Here is a 19,672-nt window from a genome sequence, read left to right on the forward strand (position 1 = left end):
ATTCAATGCTTTCTAGATGCTGGCAAAAAAAAAAGAGGGTACTGAGAGGGGAAAAAAAAGAAATCAACCTGCAAACATTTCAAACTCATAGAATATAATCCCAGATTTAGACTTTGTCTGAAGACACTTTAGAGAAGTAAAACATTGGCAGTTAAATCAAGTGAGGAATTTGTTCCTCACACTCCTCTTAACGGAATGTAGGTCAAAGTAAATGCCCCAAAATAGCTCTTCTTAGGAGTTCTTCAAGAAAATGCCTGGCTCTGGACACTGAACAGCTGCATGGAACCTAGCATAACCTTTTGATGCAAAAGGCCTGATTTTCGCATCCCATTGTACCAAGTATGCAGGCAGCATGTAACCAGACCATGCTCTGCTATGAAATGTAAGAATTTAAATATGAATTTCAATGATAAACACAGTATTAGATATTGCCTACTTCCAGCAAGAGTCAGCTCATAACTGAAGTCCTAACTTGCTGGCCTTACTAATTCTGTATGATGTGCAGAGCCCACTTAATTTAAAACAAGGACTAAAATCTAGTAAGTGAACCTTCAAGACATTTCTCCCCCATTTTATTTCATTCCATGGAAAAAGAAGATAAAGACATTAAGACATTAACCAGGTTCCCATGAACATAACCTTGATTTCAACTCCCAGCCTTTTTTTAAGCTAAGATTTTTAAGCTAAAGGTCTATGTCCTGTTAGTTAAATTTAAAATATTTTAATTACAGACTTCACAGCTACTTTCACTGCAAAGATGTTTTTCAAAGAGGCAAATAAGACTTTTTTAAAATGCTGTAGATACCCTACGCCTCCTCTTCCAACTACAGCATGCTTGTTACTAGTTCAAAAAGCCATCAACGCCTCAGAGCTACCAGTAAATTCTAGGCACTCCTCCAAACACAGGACGTCTTCGAATGCTTTTGCAGATAATTCTTGTTGCCTTAAATGCCATTTCCTCCAATTTATTCTACATGAAGAGCTTAACCAGTTCCAATACAAACGGACTCCATGGATTCAGGTGAGATTCTCCAAGTGCCTCAATAGCTATTGCTGTTCTTTCCAGAGGGAGTTAACCCGTTAAAGCCTTTAATAAATGGACAGTGTTAGGCTCAGAGAGCTGACTAAAACCACAAGATTTTCTTGGCATTTCCTCTTCTTGAAAAGTGAGGAAAAAACCCATGCCTTAGTCTTCATTCCTTAAGGTCCTGACTTTCTGTAGTACATCACTAGATAATATGAAAATGGCTCTAGACTAACCCTTCAAAACCCTTTTTACTATATCATTTTTTTCAGCTTATTAAATTCACAACACATATCAGCAATTAAATTTAAGCGTCTTAAAGTTACCTGCTGTTAAAGTTAGACCATGAAACAGTAAAGCTGATTCAATTTTGAAAAATACTGAGCCTCCATCAGAAGTCATACCATAGTTTTAGTATCTTATGAACAAAATAGCAATCTTCTTGAATTGCTTCTAATGTGCAAAAACCATGCATATAAATTGTATTCAAGATCACAAAAACAAAATTCTTTGCCAACACTCACAACTAATATTGGCACCCATCTATAAAGGAGAGTATTTTTTTGTTTACCATAAAGCCGAATTGAAAACACGCTATCTTTAATCAGAGGACAGGATTTTCAAAATAGCCATATAAAGGGTGTGTTTCAAAACATTTGGTTTTTTTATTTTATTAAGGATGTTGCCAAAATTATCCAACCTGAGCAAAAGAATGGAACATTGTACCACAAATTTATCATAACCACTATGAGGTCAAAATGAGGAGCTTATATTAAGATGAAGTAGAGTTGGGTGTGTGCACTGGATACCCAGTATGCAACAGATGTAAGAAACTATGGGGCATAAACAGAACCTAGGTATTACTTAAAAGCAGAGCAACATTAGCTGAGACCAAAAATACCTGAAGACCTTCTGTACAGACCCTTCTGAAAAGCATTAGAAGAGCATCCAGGAAGAACATGAGATATACTTACAGGAAGCAAAGATTTTGTTATGAAACTTCAAAACAGATAGATGGGTAGCACCAATTGCTTTCATCTGACATACAAAAGATGGATTAGAACATAAAAGTACCTTTTCAAAGTTTCTAAGTTCATTTTACCATATCATTATTTTCTCAGTGACTGAGGACTCTCAAAAATATTTAAAGAACTTCTTTTTTTTTTTTTTCAAATATAAAGATTGGTTGTGAGAACTCTCAATTCTACTTACTTTGGATCTGGTGGTCCATCTGACAGGGGCTTCATGGAGAGTTTACAGAGTGACCTGAATACAAGGAAGGCATCCTTTTGTAAAATGTGGGAAAACTTAGCACCAGGGGTAGGTCCTGAAGAATTTCCAGATTCCTAAAGAAGTTAACATATTTCAGTATTCCATTTTGCATTAGCAGGGTGTGTAGGGAAATCCCCACCTCCTAGCAACAAGAAGTTAACATATACAAATATAACCAGTTCACTGTAGCTTTATGGTCTCAAGACTAAATTAAAACTAAAGAAAATAAATATTCTGTTGGTCAGTTAAAATTAACTCACTAATAAATATTGCTATCTAAGTTAAAAGTCAGAATTAAAGACTGTCATGAAAATAGTCAGGTCAAGTCTAAGTAAGGTAACTTGCAGTGAATTCCCTTCATATATCTTCAGTATATGACTAGTGTTATAAAAGCCAAACATAACATTTTAATAGAATGCAAGTATTTACATATCTGTGGCAAGATACAATTTGTAAAATTTCTATAGTACAGTAATTACCCCATTACGAAGTTCTTGCAACTCTGTACTTTTGCTCCTTATATAAGCAACATGTTTAATGCTTATCTACTTGTATAGCATATGTGACTATAGCTTTCTAAGCTTAAGATCTAATATTCCCAAACCTAATTACTCAGTACACTTTGGCAACAGATACCCTGTCAGTTGATATTGCACACATGCTGGTATCTTATACAACAGAGCGTATTTTCACATCTCTTTTGTTAATGAAAATCAAATCCTCTCAGACATGAAACTTTTTATCTGAAATTGCTGCATTAAGGTCATGCTATAGGCTTGAAGTATCTATTTATCAGTTGAAAAGAGCACACTGAAATTACACAATTATATCTATAATTGGCTACATTCTTCACTATGTATATAGAATGTTAGTTTTATAGTTTCTCAGGAGCACTTCAAAACACAGGGAACCGAACTGTCTAATTTTGGAACTGTATACTCTATGGGGCAACATATAACACATACTACTTTTTTCATATTTCCTAATTTACAACTGTCTGTACCTGAGTGTCGTTGGAAGAGACAGATAATCTGTCATCAGGTAAAGATGGTGTATAAGCAACAGAAATTGGAGTCCCTGGAATTCCATTTGCCTGAATGTTTTCACTGTCACTGCCATCCTCTAATGTTACAATTGTGCCATCGCCACCTGCACTTTCAGCAGTCCCTTCCATATCTATTAAAAAAGATGTAAAAATTATATACAAACATTACATAAGATTGCAAATTAAAAGGAGTTTTTAAATCAAATATTTAAATACGCTATCAATCATAACTATCATAGGAGGAGCTTAAGGCAGACTTCACATGTCATTATATAGCTAAATCTATTCCCAATGCTCTTTAATTCCCACTAATGGAAGTTATAATTAAAAAACTGACAAAATTTGACATTGCTAGGCTCACCATTCTAACAAGTTTCCAAGAAGTACTGGGGGAGGTGGGGGAAGGCATTCACTGATTTGATATATACTTTCTAACAAGCTGAAGTATGTAGTGCAACCCTGCTACTACAGACAGGCCATTTCTGAAGAGTTTATGTGGAAAAAAAACAGGAAAAAAATAAAGGAACAAGAACTTGTATTTTTGAAAAGAACATTAGTCTCCAATTCAGGGAGTATACATTAACACATGAAACCTTGTCCATTTTACTGTTAAATAATGCACAGCTAGATTTGCAAACCAGCCAAATAAAGCCAACTGAAACTGTTTTTTTTCAGTACATGTTAGTTCAATAATGATATATTTTAGTTAAACACTCAGAAGTGTTAAGATAATTCTTAATGTCAAGATTCACTGCAGTTACTATTGACTAGACAGATACTAATATAATACCTCCAACTACTATGTTCACCATTTCCTGCACAATACTTTCTACAATTTCTTGCGCCTTCTCTTCACACTCATTGCTTTCACCATCATAAGTTCCTCCATCAGATTTAGAAAGATCTTTAAAAAGAAAAACAAACCCAAACAAAAATTAATGAGAAACTGAGGAATTGAGATATTTTACTTGCATTTTGCATTTAAAAATTAAATTACAAATATATTGATAGGAGAGCGTACATTAAAAAAAAAAAGTGTTAGGATGCTTTCAAAATAGTATTCACATAAGATAAGCACTCCAGCATTTAACTTGTAAATGGTAATTAATCCACACGCCTAAGTCAACAAAAGACATCAATTTTGTATCTTCATGTACATTAAACACTGAAAACTGGTGGTTTTGAGATGCTATTCTCAAAACCTTTCACAATATTACACAGGTGCAAAAAGTGCACTACTACAGTGACTACAACAGAGTGTAAGACTAAAGGGTACTCATGATAAAGTTTAACAGTGGTAACAAGGAAACAGGCATTTTACATTACTCAACTATCTCAAAATATATGCCTGCCTCCAAATTTGGGAGAGGGAGGGGAAGGGGAAAAAAAAAAAAAAAGACAATCCTCAATCCTTTCTTCTTACAGACACTTTCCCTCCCCTCCATGAAAGAGAAGTACACACTGATTACTTTCTGCTGCTGTGGCTTGGTCGGCTTCTGTCTGTTCATTTTCAGCACTAGAAATATCAGATCCATTTTCTGCCTCTGTATCTTCTTGAAGGCTCTTGTCCACATCATTTGTGCTGTGGTCAAGCTCTCTCTCATGTTCTTTGGACAGCTGTGTTGGAATATGTCTCAAATGAGGTGACTCAGGCTCATGATGGCTTACTGGAGACTGCTGTAGATGGTGTTGCTGTCTGTGTCTTTCCTTTTCCATCTGTTTTGCTTCCTGCAGCTATAAAAACATCGCAATCACACAAGAACTTCACCACTGAAACAAAACAGGGAGCTGTATACATACTGTATGCATTACTTTATAAATATGAAATCTTTATTTTTTCTGCTTACACAGTGCATTCACAAAGCTGTAACAGTTTAAGAAAATGCATCTTTTGTATTAGAAATAATTTTAATATCTCAACATCCAGGGGAAAAACACAACAAAAACAGGAGTTCAAACTGAAAAGAGCCACAGTTCCAAAACACTACAGAAAACAGATCCTCAGAAAGAAATTATTCTTAAAACTATATGACAAAGACTATTTTAGTTTTGTTGGAGTTTTGTGGCACTATAGATCTCCAAGTGGATGTTACCTTCCAAACTACAGCTCAAATAATTCCTTCTACCATTTGTTAGTGATGATATGAAAATAACTGCCCTGAGCCTGCAAAACAAGCAGAACAGCTTATCAACTTGCACAAAGACTAGACATAGTCTGGCAAAAATGAAGAATTCCTAGCAATAACAACAACAAAATACTCTTTCTGTATTAAACTGCTTAAAAGGACAGTAACCTCACAGATTTCTGAAAGCATTCAGGTACTGCATGGCTTTTGTCATGACTTATGGCATCTCATAAATCTTCAACTGTGATGGTACCATATATCAACATGCAGTTGCTTCTGAGAGAGAAGTAAGTAATACATACTCTTAGAGAAAATTTAGAATTTATAATAATATAGTAGAATTACTTCTAGAGGTAGCTAAGAATTCAACCAGTTCTCAAATCCATGCTTCCGCTTATTCATTTGTTTGGTATTTTGTGTTGTTGGTTTTTGTTTTGTTTTGCTTTTTTTTAATAGGTGTTATGACAATCACTTCACCTTATTAATCTTTATTATCGGCAGCAGAAGGCACAGGGCATATACTGGGGTACCTGCTGACAATTCGCAATAGCAGTTTCAGTGAAGGAAGTATCTGTGACTACTATGCATTACAATGTTGAAAAATCCTATATATCACTCCTATGCCCCAAAAATACATACCAGATTCTTTCCTCTCCCCAAAGTACAGAAGTTATTAAAGCCAAAAATTTTAATAATCATGACAAACCAAATCTCTCAAGCTGGTTTGCTTCTAAAAGCTAGTTTCTATACAAAGATACTGAGATACTCACTGCTTGATTTTCCATACGTGCAAAAATGACATTCAGCATTTGTGTTAGAGTGGCCTTGGCTGTGGTTTGATTTATAAGATTTTTGCTTGCTAGATAGATATTGTAACATGTTCTTACAGCCTGTAGCACTGTTCCTTCGTGGATTTCTATGTGTTGAGAAGTTACTGCAGTGAGCAAAGCCTAAATAAACACAAACACATATTTTTCAGTAAAATCTCTTCTTATAAATCAGTTTATAAATTAATATAAAAATTGAATTACATTTAAAATATAACTAAGCACATGTCTCGAACTGCAATTACATTTCCCTATGTATTCTTACAGCCACAACAGATCATACACACCAGTTACAGTAAATTGAAAGTGCTTTTAATCAACATATCTAGGAAATATTTGGTTCACAGAATGTAACAGCAAGAAATAAACAATGGAGTTATCAGACAGGTAGTTAGTGAAAAGTCATCCTAGAATTTTCTAGACACAAAACATGAACAACAGACTACCTGTGAAGTCTGGAGGGCAATCCAAAAGGTCCAAAAGCTATTTTACAAATAAACGTAAATGTGCAGAACAAAGACTGAGTATGAGATTAGGCAGTTCTAACTACCCTTTCTAAACACTTTTTCTGGGTAGATGCCAGAATATTGGTGTTGCCCTCTACAGACTTTCACTTTCTTTCCATTTGAGGTAGTATCTGCTTCCCTCTTCTCAAAAAAAAACCATGTAAACAATCCCCTAAAAGATCAGGTAACACAGAAGTATTATGTGGCATAGACATAGGTGGATTAAAGAGCAGAAACAGAGGCACATGAAAGATGAGGACAGGGCGCGGAGGCATTGTCAGAGGTATGTGTTGGAGAGTGGAAGGAAAGGGGTAAAGCTTGGTGCACAGGAAACCAGGCTTTATACTGATCACTGTACTCCAGCAGAAAAAATCTGGGAATTTTATGAATTAAAGACTCTGACAGAGTTAACGATTTAAGGGGCAGTTTAGGATAAGTAAGAAAGATCTGGAAGCACTGGAAAGCTCATACTCCTGTATGTTTATCACAGTTAAAACCAGAAGTTACTGCAAGTGTTGTGTAATCTACTCATCAAACCAAGCCAAATTTCACTGACATTGTCAGCACCTCTGTCCACAAATGGCACCAGCAAGTGGACAAAGAGTATCCACTGCTCACTCAAACCCTTTAAAAAGCACTGTACAGCTTAATAGGAAAAGAAACCAAACACTCTCAAAGACACACTTAACTGAGCTACTGCTGAAGAGATCTGAATCCTACTTCTAAATAAGCAGTCTGCTTAAGGTTCCTTCTTTTACCCGTGGTGCCTCAGTTCTCCCATCAGTGGATGTTGGGAGGTACATATATTTCTTACTGGAGAGTATGACCACTAAACAGCATCTCATGCTACAATCTATGAAGTAGTATTGCCTAAATGCCCACTACAAGTCTTTTAAAATCAAAAATAAACAGAAAACAATATTAAGAAAACCCCCAACCAACTGAAATCACAAAAGTAGGTTAACTGTAGACAACGGCTTTGTTAAAGGAATTTAAGTATCTGAGCACTGGTACTGTTCTTTTCTGTCCTCACAAAATTCAGTTTACGTGTCATTATCCTTCTAAAAATGAAGTGCTAAGTTGAAATTTATACCACCGTCCTTAATTCTTACCTTCTCTGTGCAATGCTTCAACACCACCAAAGAACTTACTAATACACTGTTTCTGCTAGTAGAAACATCATTCAGGGAAGAGGACATACAAAAGCCATAACAAAATTGTGGTGCCTTATCTTGACAGAGATCAGTGACAAATGGTGGCCCTCAGGGGTCTGTACTGGGACCAGAACTGTTTAGTATCTTTATCAGTGACACTGTCAGTGGGATTGAGCGCATCCTCATCAAATTTGCACACAACACCAACCTGACTGGTGCAGTGACATGCCTAAGGGACAGGATGCCATCCAGAGGGACCTGAACAAGCTCAAGGAGTGGGGCCATGTGAACCTCATGAGGTTCAACAAGGCCAAGTGCAAAGTCCTTCACTAGGGTCAAGGCAATTCCCAGTATCAATGGGGGATGAATCGATTGAGAGCAGCCCTGCCAACAAGGACCTGGGAATCCTGGTAGATAAAAAACAGAACATGAGCCAGCAAAAAAACAACCAACCAAACAAAAAAAAAAAACAACAACAAAAACCCCAAAAAACCCAAAACAACCCTTGCAACCCAGAAAGCCAACCATACGCTGGCTACATTAAGAGTGACCAGCAGGTCGACAGAGCCGATTCTGCCCCCTACTCTCTTTTTAAAAGTTACTTCAGTTCATTCAGATTATCGAATACATGCCAGGACAAAGGATGGACTAGGACACCTAGGAGCAAAGCCTGGACAGAAAAATGCCTCTTTGCAGAGGTCAGAAACAGCAAACTACTGCAGTGGCTTTACTGCCTATGGAGCCAGAGCATTAGGTTGCTCTTTTCTACCATGGTAGATTTGCTGCTCTAGGCTTTTTGCAGCCAAGTTCCCACTTCTGGTCGCACTTAGCTCATCTGTTTTCATCCAATACCTTCAGTGTGAGCTAAGGAGAGGATTAAAAAAAAAACCAAAAACCAAAACCAAAACCACCGTACTTTATTGTACCCCTCCCCTTTGCTGTTCTTTAGGCACTGAAGGAAACCTTGCAAGAGCTGCCACAAAGCCTGCAAAAATACCATCAGCCATCAAGCTTTCTTTGTTCTGAAACTACTGGCTATCATCCCGACTCTGCCACTGTTTCCTTATGCTTTCCTTCCAGTCCTTCACACCTATTGTTCTATATTTGAAAAAGGCCTATTGTTCTGTGCCTCTACCTAGTTACTATAAATGAAGCTTATATTCATTTTTATAAACAACCATCAGATGGACTTGGGAAAGGAGAAAAACATTCAGGATCATTTCTTGAGTTACAGACTGTATCTTTGTGCATCACCCATAGTATTTTTACTTTTAGCCTGAAGCATATTTGCCTCTTTAGTGAATTTCCTATTATGTAAAATGAGTGCGTTAGAACAGCACACGAGATATCATGATTTGTGAGGCAAAATGGATGTCGTTTAAAAAGGTAAACTAAATTTATGTTAATTCTCTGCTAAAAACATCTGTCTGTACCTGTACTTTTCATTCCTCTCACACTGAATATTCTTCAAGAACAGACTGGTTATGGTGAAAGAAAGGCACTACAATGAGGAAAAGAATTTTAGAGTGCACAAGAGGCAGGTGCAGCTACATACTGACTTGCTAGTAAGCCTAGTTTTCAACTCAGGGACATTGTTCTCTTCCCCTCAGGAAACCCATTTACTTTGGAAGATTTATGACACAGTACAGCTGTCATCTGATCAGCAACCACACTTACTTTTTGTGAAATACTCATAATTCAGTTGCCTGGGAATTCTCAAGTTCTTAGGAGAGCACATAAAACAGTGTCCCTAACCCCTCTCTCTACTGTGTTTGCTATCAGAACCATGTAATTCCACTTACTTTGAGAAGGGCCATAGGGTTATTTTTAATAATATTTTTTTAAGTCAACCTGAAGTCCAAACACTCACTTACCACAAAACTGTGTCACTACAGACTGACTTTTAGCAAAACACAGGAGACTGAAGTCCTTTAGCCACAAAGCAACAAATGTATCAAATAACCTTCCAGATATATCATTTTTCAGTATGAATGACACTAAAAAACCCCATAATCATACAGAACGCTGCAACACAGTTCTCCAAGCAACATTTTCTTTGTGAGCAAGTGGTGATATTATCTCTCACTTTTTACCATTTCCAATTTGTTGTCACTTATACATGATGTTATACAAATGTTATACATTTACCATAGCTTTAAAAGACTTATGTTTATCTTAGTTTACCAACTTTGAAAACCTATGTAAATATACTGTCAGGGTATGAAAAACAGAAAAATACAGTGTTTGCTTTCAGCATACTTTCACAGTCTAGACAGTGATTTCAGTCAACAGTGTCATATCGTAGATTCTACACCAGATTTCACTGACAATGGAGCATTAATTAATACTCAGTATTTGATTATTTTTTCCTATTTAATACCAATTTTAAGGAAAAAAAATAAATCCATATTCACAAGCATGTGGTCAGTTACCAGCCCTGAAACACACTGAATGATTATGGCTGTGGACAGCGCAGAAAACAGACCTATGTTCTAGCTTCTCCTATGGAAGATAATAGAAAGAATATAAATGATGTAAGAACATAAAGTTTTTTCTTTTTCACTGAAAAGTTATGTGTTCAAAACAAGCAAGAATATAATACAGAATTAAACTGATACATATTTCGCAAAACAGAATTGTTGCATGTCCAACTCTGAAAACACAGTCCTCTAAAAAAATAAAACTGCAAACTGACAGGACAGCATTTTCAGATTAAGTAACTCAGTTTTTTCTAAAAGCCTTCTCAACCTGGAATCTGTTTTCACACAAGTTTGTTTCAAACTTATCATTATTCTTACTCCTCAGAATTAGTTAGCTTTTACAGTCTTCCCATTCTGCAATCCAACGAGTTGCCCTCTATCTTTAGGTAGTTTCAAAAGGTGACTTGTGCAAGCAACGTTCGATTCAACTTTCCTTCTTCCAGGGACATTGGTCATATTGACAGCACGACTAGTTGCAAGAAGACACATATAGGAGTTGACCTTATGAACAGTCTGCTGCACAGGGTAGACTCAGAAAGCGATCACTAAAGTAACATTCAACTTTTCAGACTACAGCTATCAAGCACACAGAGAAATTTTGCTTGGCCAAACATGAGCATGTAAAGCTCTAAAAGTATCTAGATGATAACAAACAGTTATTATACAGCAGACCAAGGATAGCAGATCTTGATCTCATTTTCCATCCTTCTTCCTCATCCCTATACTTGCTTTATAGACTTATAAAAAAAAAATATAATTTTGTCATAATTGTAGGTCTTCAGAAGGAAAAGGCCAGACAGAAAGTTCAACTAGAACCTCTGCGTATGTCAACATAAGTTTGCACACACACCCACCCCACAAATGCCATAGAAGCCCTAGCAGAGGAAGCCAAGGCAAAAAGGTTCAACCAAGGGAGGCCATTTCAAGAATAAACAATTTTAGTGGCAGCAGTATCCTGATTACTTGGGTTTTTTTTTCTATCCCAGCAACCCCTACCATAACAACTGAACAAGAATTTGCATGGCTTCTCATCAAAATAACACCGAATCAAACTAAACTACAAGAGGAAGGAAGGAAAAGGCTACAGTATGGGTTGCTGTGGAGTCTGCAGGTAGAAAAACGAGGGGATAATGGAGATAGAAACACACAAGTAGAAATAGGGGCAGAAAAGTTAAACTGGCCATCAACTATCAGAACCACCGCCAAATGTACCTCTAAGTTTAGATACCTGAAGAGAGACAACTTACACTCAGTTTCATTAAGATCATTTCCGTGGTAGTCAGTAGAGAGGTAGTTTCAGAACACCTAAGTGGCTCTGTTAGTTGGGAAACTGCTTAAGATGACCCTGCCAATGGAAGGTCATCTAGCAATGAGCACATAGCATCTTGTTCAAACTCTGATCCAATGCTGTCTGCCAGATGTTAGACTGAGGGCAGCATGCTATGAAAGGCAGTCCATTCAGCATGCAGAACTGAGATATTCCTCCGGGAAAGAAGGTGTCTGAGTCATCAAGGTTCTCAGATTTTACCTTGGTGTTAGTGATATAGCTGCCCTGCAGAAGCACTGTTCATGTTGTAACAGCCTGGGAGAGCAAGCACAGAAAGTGGAAGATCCAAGACCCGGCCTTCTATCTCCCTGACAGCATTAAAATTCTTTAGAACATACTAATCACCAGGACTACAGAAGAGACTGACAAGACACATAATTCATCCTTCAAATCATACTGGAGAACTGGGGTCCACCCTCAGCCCAGAACTGAAGAGTTATGACACCTAAGAGAATATGACTGACTTAGAAGTTTCATTATTTCCCCAAAGGAAGTCAAAAGTTCTGGGTTTTGCTAAAGTAATCTCTAATTTTCATGTTTTTTATAGTGTCCAGTGTACTGGACAAACATGGGATCAAAGCCAAAACAGTACTCTTTGCTGTCTCAGGCAATCAGCATGGCAATTAGGTAAATCTGAAGAGGCAAAAAGTTAAGGCACTAAAGGAACTTACACACTTAATGCATTTTACAATTGTTGAAGAATTTACTTTCTCAACTACTTTCTTGGACAGAAGGAATAGCAGCTCACAGTAAGGCCCTTCAGGGGGGGAGGACCAGAATAAGAATACATTCAGAAAGATGGTATTACAGTGAGAGGGAGATATAATGGTTTCAGCCACTGGAAATTTAAACTAAACAAGCAGTTCCTTTTGAAATATGAAAAATGTCTTAAATGCTTAGGCAGAACTACACAACAGATGTAGACAACAACAGCATAAACCAACACTTGTAACAACTATCTGCTGGAGAAGTGGAGTGCCAAGAAAAAAATTTAAGCTAAGAGAAGGAATACAAACTACATTCTTCAGTCAGACTAGTAAATACAATCTGTGAGAAATGTCAACACCTCAGGATACATATACACAAGAGTATGAGGTAACAAACACTCCATTCCTCATAACTACCTTTAAATGTATTCCTCACTACTGTTTACCATCACAACCTACAGGAGTACAATATTTCCACTAGATGCCTAACTTCTATTAGTTGGCATCATAATTTCCTGTAATGAATACCCATAATTAACAGGTATAATCAGAAAACAGCTAAAGTTCCCCAGAAAGTTATCTGTATAAACTCCACATGCAACGTTTATATAAGCTGTAGAAAAAAACCTTAGACCTCCTTCAAACAAAAGTCTATGTCACAGCAGCACAAAGCTACTATGGTAACGCCTGTCTGTCAGGTCTAATTGCATTTCACAAAACAATTCCAAAATGGATTTAAAAATCTGCTGCTTAATTACCATCTTCCCCACTGGGAGTGCAGGACTATTTCATAGCAATTCCTCACAATTAGAAAGCACCACAGGTCTGCTGTGAATAAGATTTCACCCAGTGGTCTGTGCACAAGACTTCAGGTCACAACCATAAATTCACCCAAAATGCAGTGGGAGAGAATAGGGAAAGGAGCAGAAGATAACAACTTTTCATCTCAAACAGGCTCAAGAAAATATTTTAAAATTACTATTACATTTACAAATTAAACAATTCTGCTTCTGAACTCTGAGATCATGAACAACTTCCTGCTGTCACCACTACAAATATGGGAAGTATTAATCATTACCTTTATTATTTGTAGCTGAACCCCTTCGTCTGTTTGAGGGCCTTGGAAGCAGCCACATATTGTCTCAATAATTCTATCAATTAATTTTTTGCCTGGAGTTGTACTGTCTGGAGCATTCCCTGTCAAGTGTCCATATGCTATAAGTTTCTGGAGGGAAGAAAAAAACCCCACATAAATAAGAGCTTAAAAAATAAGTCATTTTTTTGTTATAATAAATAAATTCCCTAGATCGCTCTAACTTGCAAAGAATAATTAAAACAGTACATTTTACCCCGTCTCATAAAACATCAAGGATTTTTTAAATGTCCTCCAGATTTATTCAATTTTCACTCAGCAACTGCAATATGAAGTTTGTCAGCAAGCTTAACCTTAAAGCTTTTGCTCATCAGTCAACAACGTTTTAAAATAAACAGAATTCCAAAAAATAGCCCACATCACTCAAGTCTTCATATGTAGTCAGCACAGAACTGTTTTTAATACCTGATAACCCAGCTGCAAATGCTTTCCATTTAAGTTCATTGCTAGTCTTCTGGTTTTAAATATTCTATTATACCTTTCTTTCCCTAAGTCTTCAATACTTTGAAATGGAATTTATTACAAAGTTGACAAAATCCTCTTCCAGACTCTTCAGGCATGAGAGTATTTGTAAATCTCCATGACCCTCCTACTTAAAAATACAGTGTAGCAATGGATAATAGTGGAACAGCATGCAAGACCTTCATGTGCCCGTGAATGTGAATTTATTGAGTTCACCATTGGGCTACTCAGGAGAAGCAAATGGCTAAATTCCCTGCTGCAGAATTTGTTCTGAACACATTACAAGAGCCCCTGACATTTGAGAGGCTTGACATCTCAAACTGCAAATATTTTACTGCAATTGTAAAGAACATAACATGAATTTGATAATGATATGGTTGCTGGGTTAGTTTTAACACATGAAAATAAGTAGCTTTACACTAATACAGTAAAACTGATTCAAGCATGTAACTGTGGTTACTCATATATACACAAATAAACACATAAATGCACTACATAGTAAGATATACATCGACCCTTTGTGAGAAACATATTCAACTTGGCTGTGTGTTTAATAAAGTAAAATAATAGAAAACCAATGACATTATGCTACATAAAACTCTACTTGCCCTCCAAACCAACAGAATTTTATAGTTGACAGTTAAAGCTGATCTTCATACAGACCTGTAAACAATCTAGAGATGTACTGACAATCCTTGGGCACTTCGACTGGCATGCCAATTCAAATGGTAGGAAGTATTTGTCTGCTTCAATGAAGCTTGTCTTTGATTTCACAGGTGGAAGAGCGCTTGAACCAGGCTTTGCTTCTCCATGAGGGGGGCTAAACAGAATGATTGTATTAGAATGCTGTAAGCAATCACACAAATAGTTACCACCACAATGCTTATGAATGAGATAAAATACCAAGGAAATTAACATTAGGAAAGAGTAACTTCTATGAAGTTAACACAACAGTAGTATGGTTGTATAAACATTCTTAAATGTTCCTTATAGCTTTTATACTACATCTGCTCCTTTGTGGATCTGGCAAATTGTCCCATTTTGCACGCTAAGTGGATATTCAGTGGTCCCTGCTGTTTGAAAGGCATAAAAGACTTGTTTCCTCTGAAAACAGGAAGACTCTCCTTACTTGGCTGATGAAGGCAAGAAGGGAAAAAGGGAAATCTATTCAGTATAATTTCCACATTAAATAATAACTCTGACAGAAGTCTCATCTGTTACTACTAGAACAGGTAAAAATTCAAGCTGCCAAAAATTTTAATGACCCTGAAAGGTAAGAACTTGGGTAAGAGGTTGGTAAGTAGTTGGGTAAGAACCCAACTACTGTATTATGATACAAGTTGGTTCAGTACTTAGAAAAAGTACATCTATTTTGGAGATTAAATCATATCTGAACTTCAATCTTGGGCATACTCAGGAAAAAGCCAACCAGCCCACCAAGGAAGAAAAAACAGCAACCTCTGCTCTAATCTGTGCTTCAGATGACACCAATGAATTGAAGAGTTCAGTGCTTATCAATGCATCTCAGTTGGGCAATGTATCTGAAATGACTAACTACAAAATCTGAGAAAACTGTAAGCTGTTGAAGTCTTTTTGCTTACAGCACCTTTAGAAATGGCATGCTCATCAGTACTCAGCTAAAAGGAACAATAATGAATAGGCAATTTTTCACTAACTTGTGTGCATCAATGCAGTCCGCCTTTGACTCAAAGCAAGAAGTTCAGATTTGTCATTCCACAGAATAGCTCATCACCTTTATATAAAGCATTCCTGACCTTTTTTGTGCACACATATGAATCTTTACATAAAAAGTAAACTGCACTGTCTTATGCAGACTTTGTAAGTGGTATTAAAAAAAACCCAAACCCCTCCCAAAAGAGGCGAGTAGCTTCATATTCTGTAGACAAAGATTATAAAATTCTTGCAGTAATTCAAATACATTTTTACAGAACAAGTAATTTCAAATCCAGGCCTTATGCATTTGCTGCAAATTAAATCAGATGCTTCAAGGAATGCAGAGGATAGCAAACACACATTTTTCATGTTGCTGAAGAATGAATGCAGTCCCACGCATCAAGGAAAGAGTCTTAAACTAACCAGTATGATAAATTATTAATTTCAGCTTTTCAAGGAGCCAGATGGGTTGTCCTTGAGAAGATGTTTGGAACCACACTCAAACAGCACCCCTTGTTTACGCTGCTTAAAGAGGGCAGCTAAATTCTAAGTCTTAACAGTAAATAATTAATACTAAAATCCCACTTTCTACTAAGTAACTTCTCTTTTGAAGCTTTAAGGGCTTATTCTTATTCCTATGTAATTTCTTTTCCCCCGAAGCAGGGCAGAGGTTTGTTTTCCTGTTGGATGCATAACTTTATTTATTGCACAATACTGTTTTGCTGGAAACACAGCTCTTTTGGACAAAACCCAAATCAGATAAGTTGCAGAGGAAGTACATGACTCTTCTACGCTCTTAAATCCTATAAAAGCTTTTCTCTGAGGAAGGGAGAGGTGGTATCTCTTGCCCATGTCTTATGACAAGACTGTTGTCCATCTAGTGATTATGTGTCCTGATGCCATTAAAATTAGGTTACAAGAGCACTCTGGAAATACAACCAGGATTTTTCAAACAAGGACTAGGCCATGAAGATATTCCAAAAATGAAGAAACTGTATCTACTGCAGAAGCCTGAAGCTTCTCCTAATTTAAACCTATTTAAAAATTCACAAAATAATAAATACAGAAGACAATGCTCTATTTATCTCTGGAAAGGTAACTCAGGAAGATCATCACCTTGCTGATGATGGATGTGAAGGGGATAGCAGGGACAGGGGAGAGAGAAAGCCAAAAGGTCTTTCCTTCTTAATGTCAGTGAAGAAATTACTTCAGCTAGCTTTTTCCAGCAGACTGTGAAAGCAGAAACTGTCCCCAGCAAAACTTCTTCCGCCAGAAGATCTGCCAACCATAAGAATTATGAAATATGCTGATGTTTACCTATCAGCCATACTAAGGTATGTATTAAGCAATTAATTTTAAAAATTGTTTTGGCAGCATTTCCTGTGTGACGGTTATATAAATCAGCCTGTCCTTTTCTATTCCATTCCCCTCCATCCTATTACTAGAAACCAGTTCTGTTTAAAAAACAAACAACAAAACAAAAGAAGCAGTTTTCCATGTAAATGTTCTGACAGGTGGAAATGATGTATTTTTCACTGCATTCCAGACTAAACGTGAGATCACCTTCCTTGAACAGGAACCAGAAAAACCTCAAAGAATTATTTTTAGAAGTCCTTTGTTAGGATATTCAAATCTCAATTACAGAAACAAGAACCTGAAAATAATTTGATAAACTAAAAGGTTTCTCTTTTCTTAGCGTCAGAAAAACAGTGTTTTCTACTGCATCTAAAAATTTGACTCTACAATAAGAACAGAGCAAATCCATTCAGTTTCCAAGTCCAGCAGTGTCTTCATAGCAGCAAAAGGCTACGGTCAAAATAAAGATAGCACTGAAGAAATCAAAATGTTTTGAAAAATGATATACGTAAGGCACACACATTATACCCCCCAAAAATCACAACTTTAGATATTAATAGGTCAGAATTTAAGCACCAAAATTTCATAAATGAATGAATCATACTTGTAGAAATCATTATCCATCACTGCTCTCATCACATGCTATTTAACCATAGGATCAGGTATTACTTTCCCTTATTCAATGTGCAGAACAAATATTCCTCACTGCGTATTTAACATTAAGCATTTTTTTCTTATGCTTCACAATGTGGACTTCTGCTTTATTTATAATACTTAAAGTAAAGCCGATCATAAAAGCACATTACTTTGTGCTTGAGACTGTTTTGTGGTGCTTAGTGCAACATTTTCTGCACACTACACAAATATTACATTTAATTTTACAACCTTACTATGAGCTGACGATATTGACTTTATTTTGATGGGGGAAACTGAAGCACAGTGATTCAGTCTGATGCATCCACAAATCTGATAAGCTGCAAGACTAAATTTTTAAGCATATTTGATTATTAAATTGTCCTTTATATCTTTCAAAACAAAGTGCCCACTAGCTTCCTTTCCAGCTCCAACTGCTCATATTTTCCAAACCAAAACTTGTAGATTTCAGCTCAAATACCCAGGAGATGAGCAGAAATCATCAGTGGCCTATTTTGATAGCTGTGGTTTAAATGATTTGGCTAAACCAGAAATTCAGTTACAGGTCCCCAGGCAGCACTCATCTGCCTAAGCTGCAAGAACACTTTCGTCATCAGTTTCACCCACTGATCCAATTCTTTCAGTAAGTGGTGTAAGCAATCTTCACCACACAGCCTTGACTCATGGTTAGAAACATACACTGAATGAAGATGATCCTGTGGAACATGTAATTAAACACTAATAACGGGTTCCACAGTTTACCAATACCTAAAAAAAAACAGTACTCGATGATAGCAGCAGAGTGCTAAATAGCAATTTTGGCTTCTTCGCTTTTAGAGCATTTGCCTCCAGAAATCTACATCTATTCCCTAACAAGGTCTTTTCCAGACACTGTATTTTCAAGTTACACTCGTTTCTCTACCCATTCCCACTTCCTCACCCCAACCTCCTCCCCTTGCTCACTCACAGTTCAAGTCTTTTATTTGCATTCCAGGCTCTTCCCTCTCCTCTGAACCCACTTCAACAGCTCAGGCCCCTCCACTAATACTTTCCTCTTATGCCACCTACAAAGACTTTTTCAAACCCTGACCCCCCATCCCTTCCCTCTCTGGCCAGACAGTATCAGCCCGCTCTCTCTGTCTTCTGCCTCTAGTCCCAGACCCTGCGCCTTGCACCATAACAGACAGTCACAGAAGCAGCATTCTTATTTCCAGATACCACCAACTTAACAGAACATACTGAAAATGCTTTTCAGAGAGAGCCTGTACTCCCAATGCAGAATAAATATTGTAGACATTTTAGGAAGTTAAAAGGACTATCACTCAATAAGATGAACTATCACATACCTTTGCTTTTCTGTTTCAGCCTTTATTTCCTCTGTAAAATGAAACAAAGGCATAGTTATGGAAATGGTATCATAACCACAAATATAAAAATAAGTAACTAAAAATGACTGGGAAACAAAACTATTTAGGCAAACATTTGAAACCAGGATTAGTTTAAAACACAAAATACAGGTTTATAAGCAATTTCATAAGAGCTTCTACTCTTCACTTGCACTGGTTACAAGCCATACCAAAGCTTCTTTACAAACCTTAATATTAAAAACTTAATACTTAATTCGAATCCAGTCGTGTCAGCTAAACACCACATCCCTAGAATGTTTTTGCCAAGACCAGCAAGCTTACGTATGCAGAAATAGTGAGGAAAATGCAAATATTATTAAAACTGTTCATCTACCCATAAAGCATATACTGCGTGTTAAATGCGGGTTACACAGAGAAACAATAAAGACACCACCATGGCCAATTCTTACATGAAACCTTGACTAATTATCAGTTTTGGTTTTCAATAGAGGTAAGATACCAAGATAATGACTAGAGCGAAGGAAAAAGAAGTCTGTAGCACCTCTATTTCCTAGTTTAA

General features: G+C 36.8%; 1 protein-coding gene across 2 annotated transcripts in view; it reads right to left on the bottom strand.

Annotated features, from left to right (window-relative positions):
- ARFGEF1 (ADP ribosylation factor guanine nucleotide exchange factor 1) overlaps nucleotides 1-19,672 on the bottom strand; it is a 93,945-nt gene that overhangs the window by 43,107 nt on the left and 31,166 nt on the right. Inside the window, exons 2-9 of one of the 2 annotated variants that reach the window (XM_065668387.1) lie at nucleotides 19,093-19,123; nucleotides 14,747-14,903; nucleotides 13,547-13,693; nucleotides 6,238-6,417; nucleotides 4,811-5,075; nucleotides 4,132-4,245; nucleotides 3,300-3,472; nucleotides 2,237-2,370 (exon numbers count right to left, since the gene is read on the bottom strand). The exons of the other annotated variant lie outside the window; for it this stretch is intronic. Of the exons in view, the coding sequence (XP_065524459.1) occupies nucleotides 2,237-2,370; nucleotides 3,300-3,472; nucleotides 4,132-4,245; nucleotides 4,811-5,075; nucleotides 6,238-6,417; nucleotides 13,547-13,693; nucleotides 14,747-14,903; nucleotides 19,093-19,123 (1,201 nt within the window). The remainder of the gene's footprint in view (nucleotides 1-2,236; nucleotides 2,371-3,299; nucleotides 3,473-4,131; nucleotides 4,246-4,810; nucleotides 5,076-6,237; nucleotides 6,418-13,546; nucleotides 13,694-14,746; nucleotides 14,904-19,092; nucleotides 19,124-19,672) is intronic. 2 annotated transcript variants of the gene reach the window in all.

Source organism: Lathamus discolor, chromosome 2, assembly GCF_037157495.1.
Source record: "Lathamus discolor isolate bLatDis1 chromosome 2, bLatDis1.hap1, whole genome shotgun sequence".
Classification (NCBI taxonomy): Eukaryota; Metazoa; Chordata; class Aves; order Psittaciformes; family Psittacidae; genus Lathamus; species Lathamus discolor.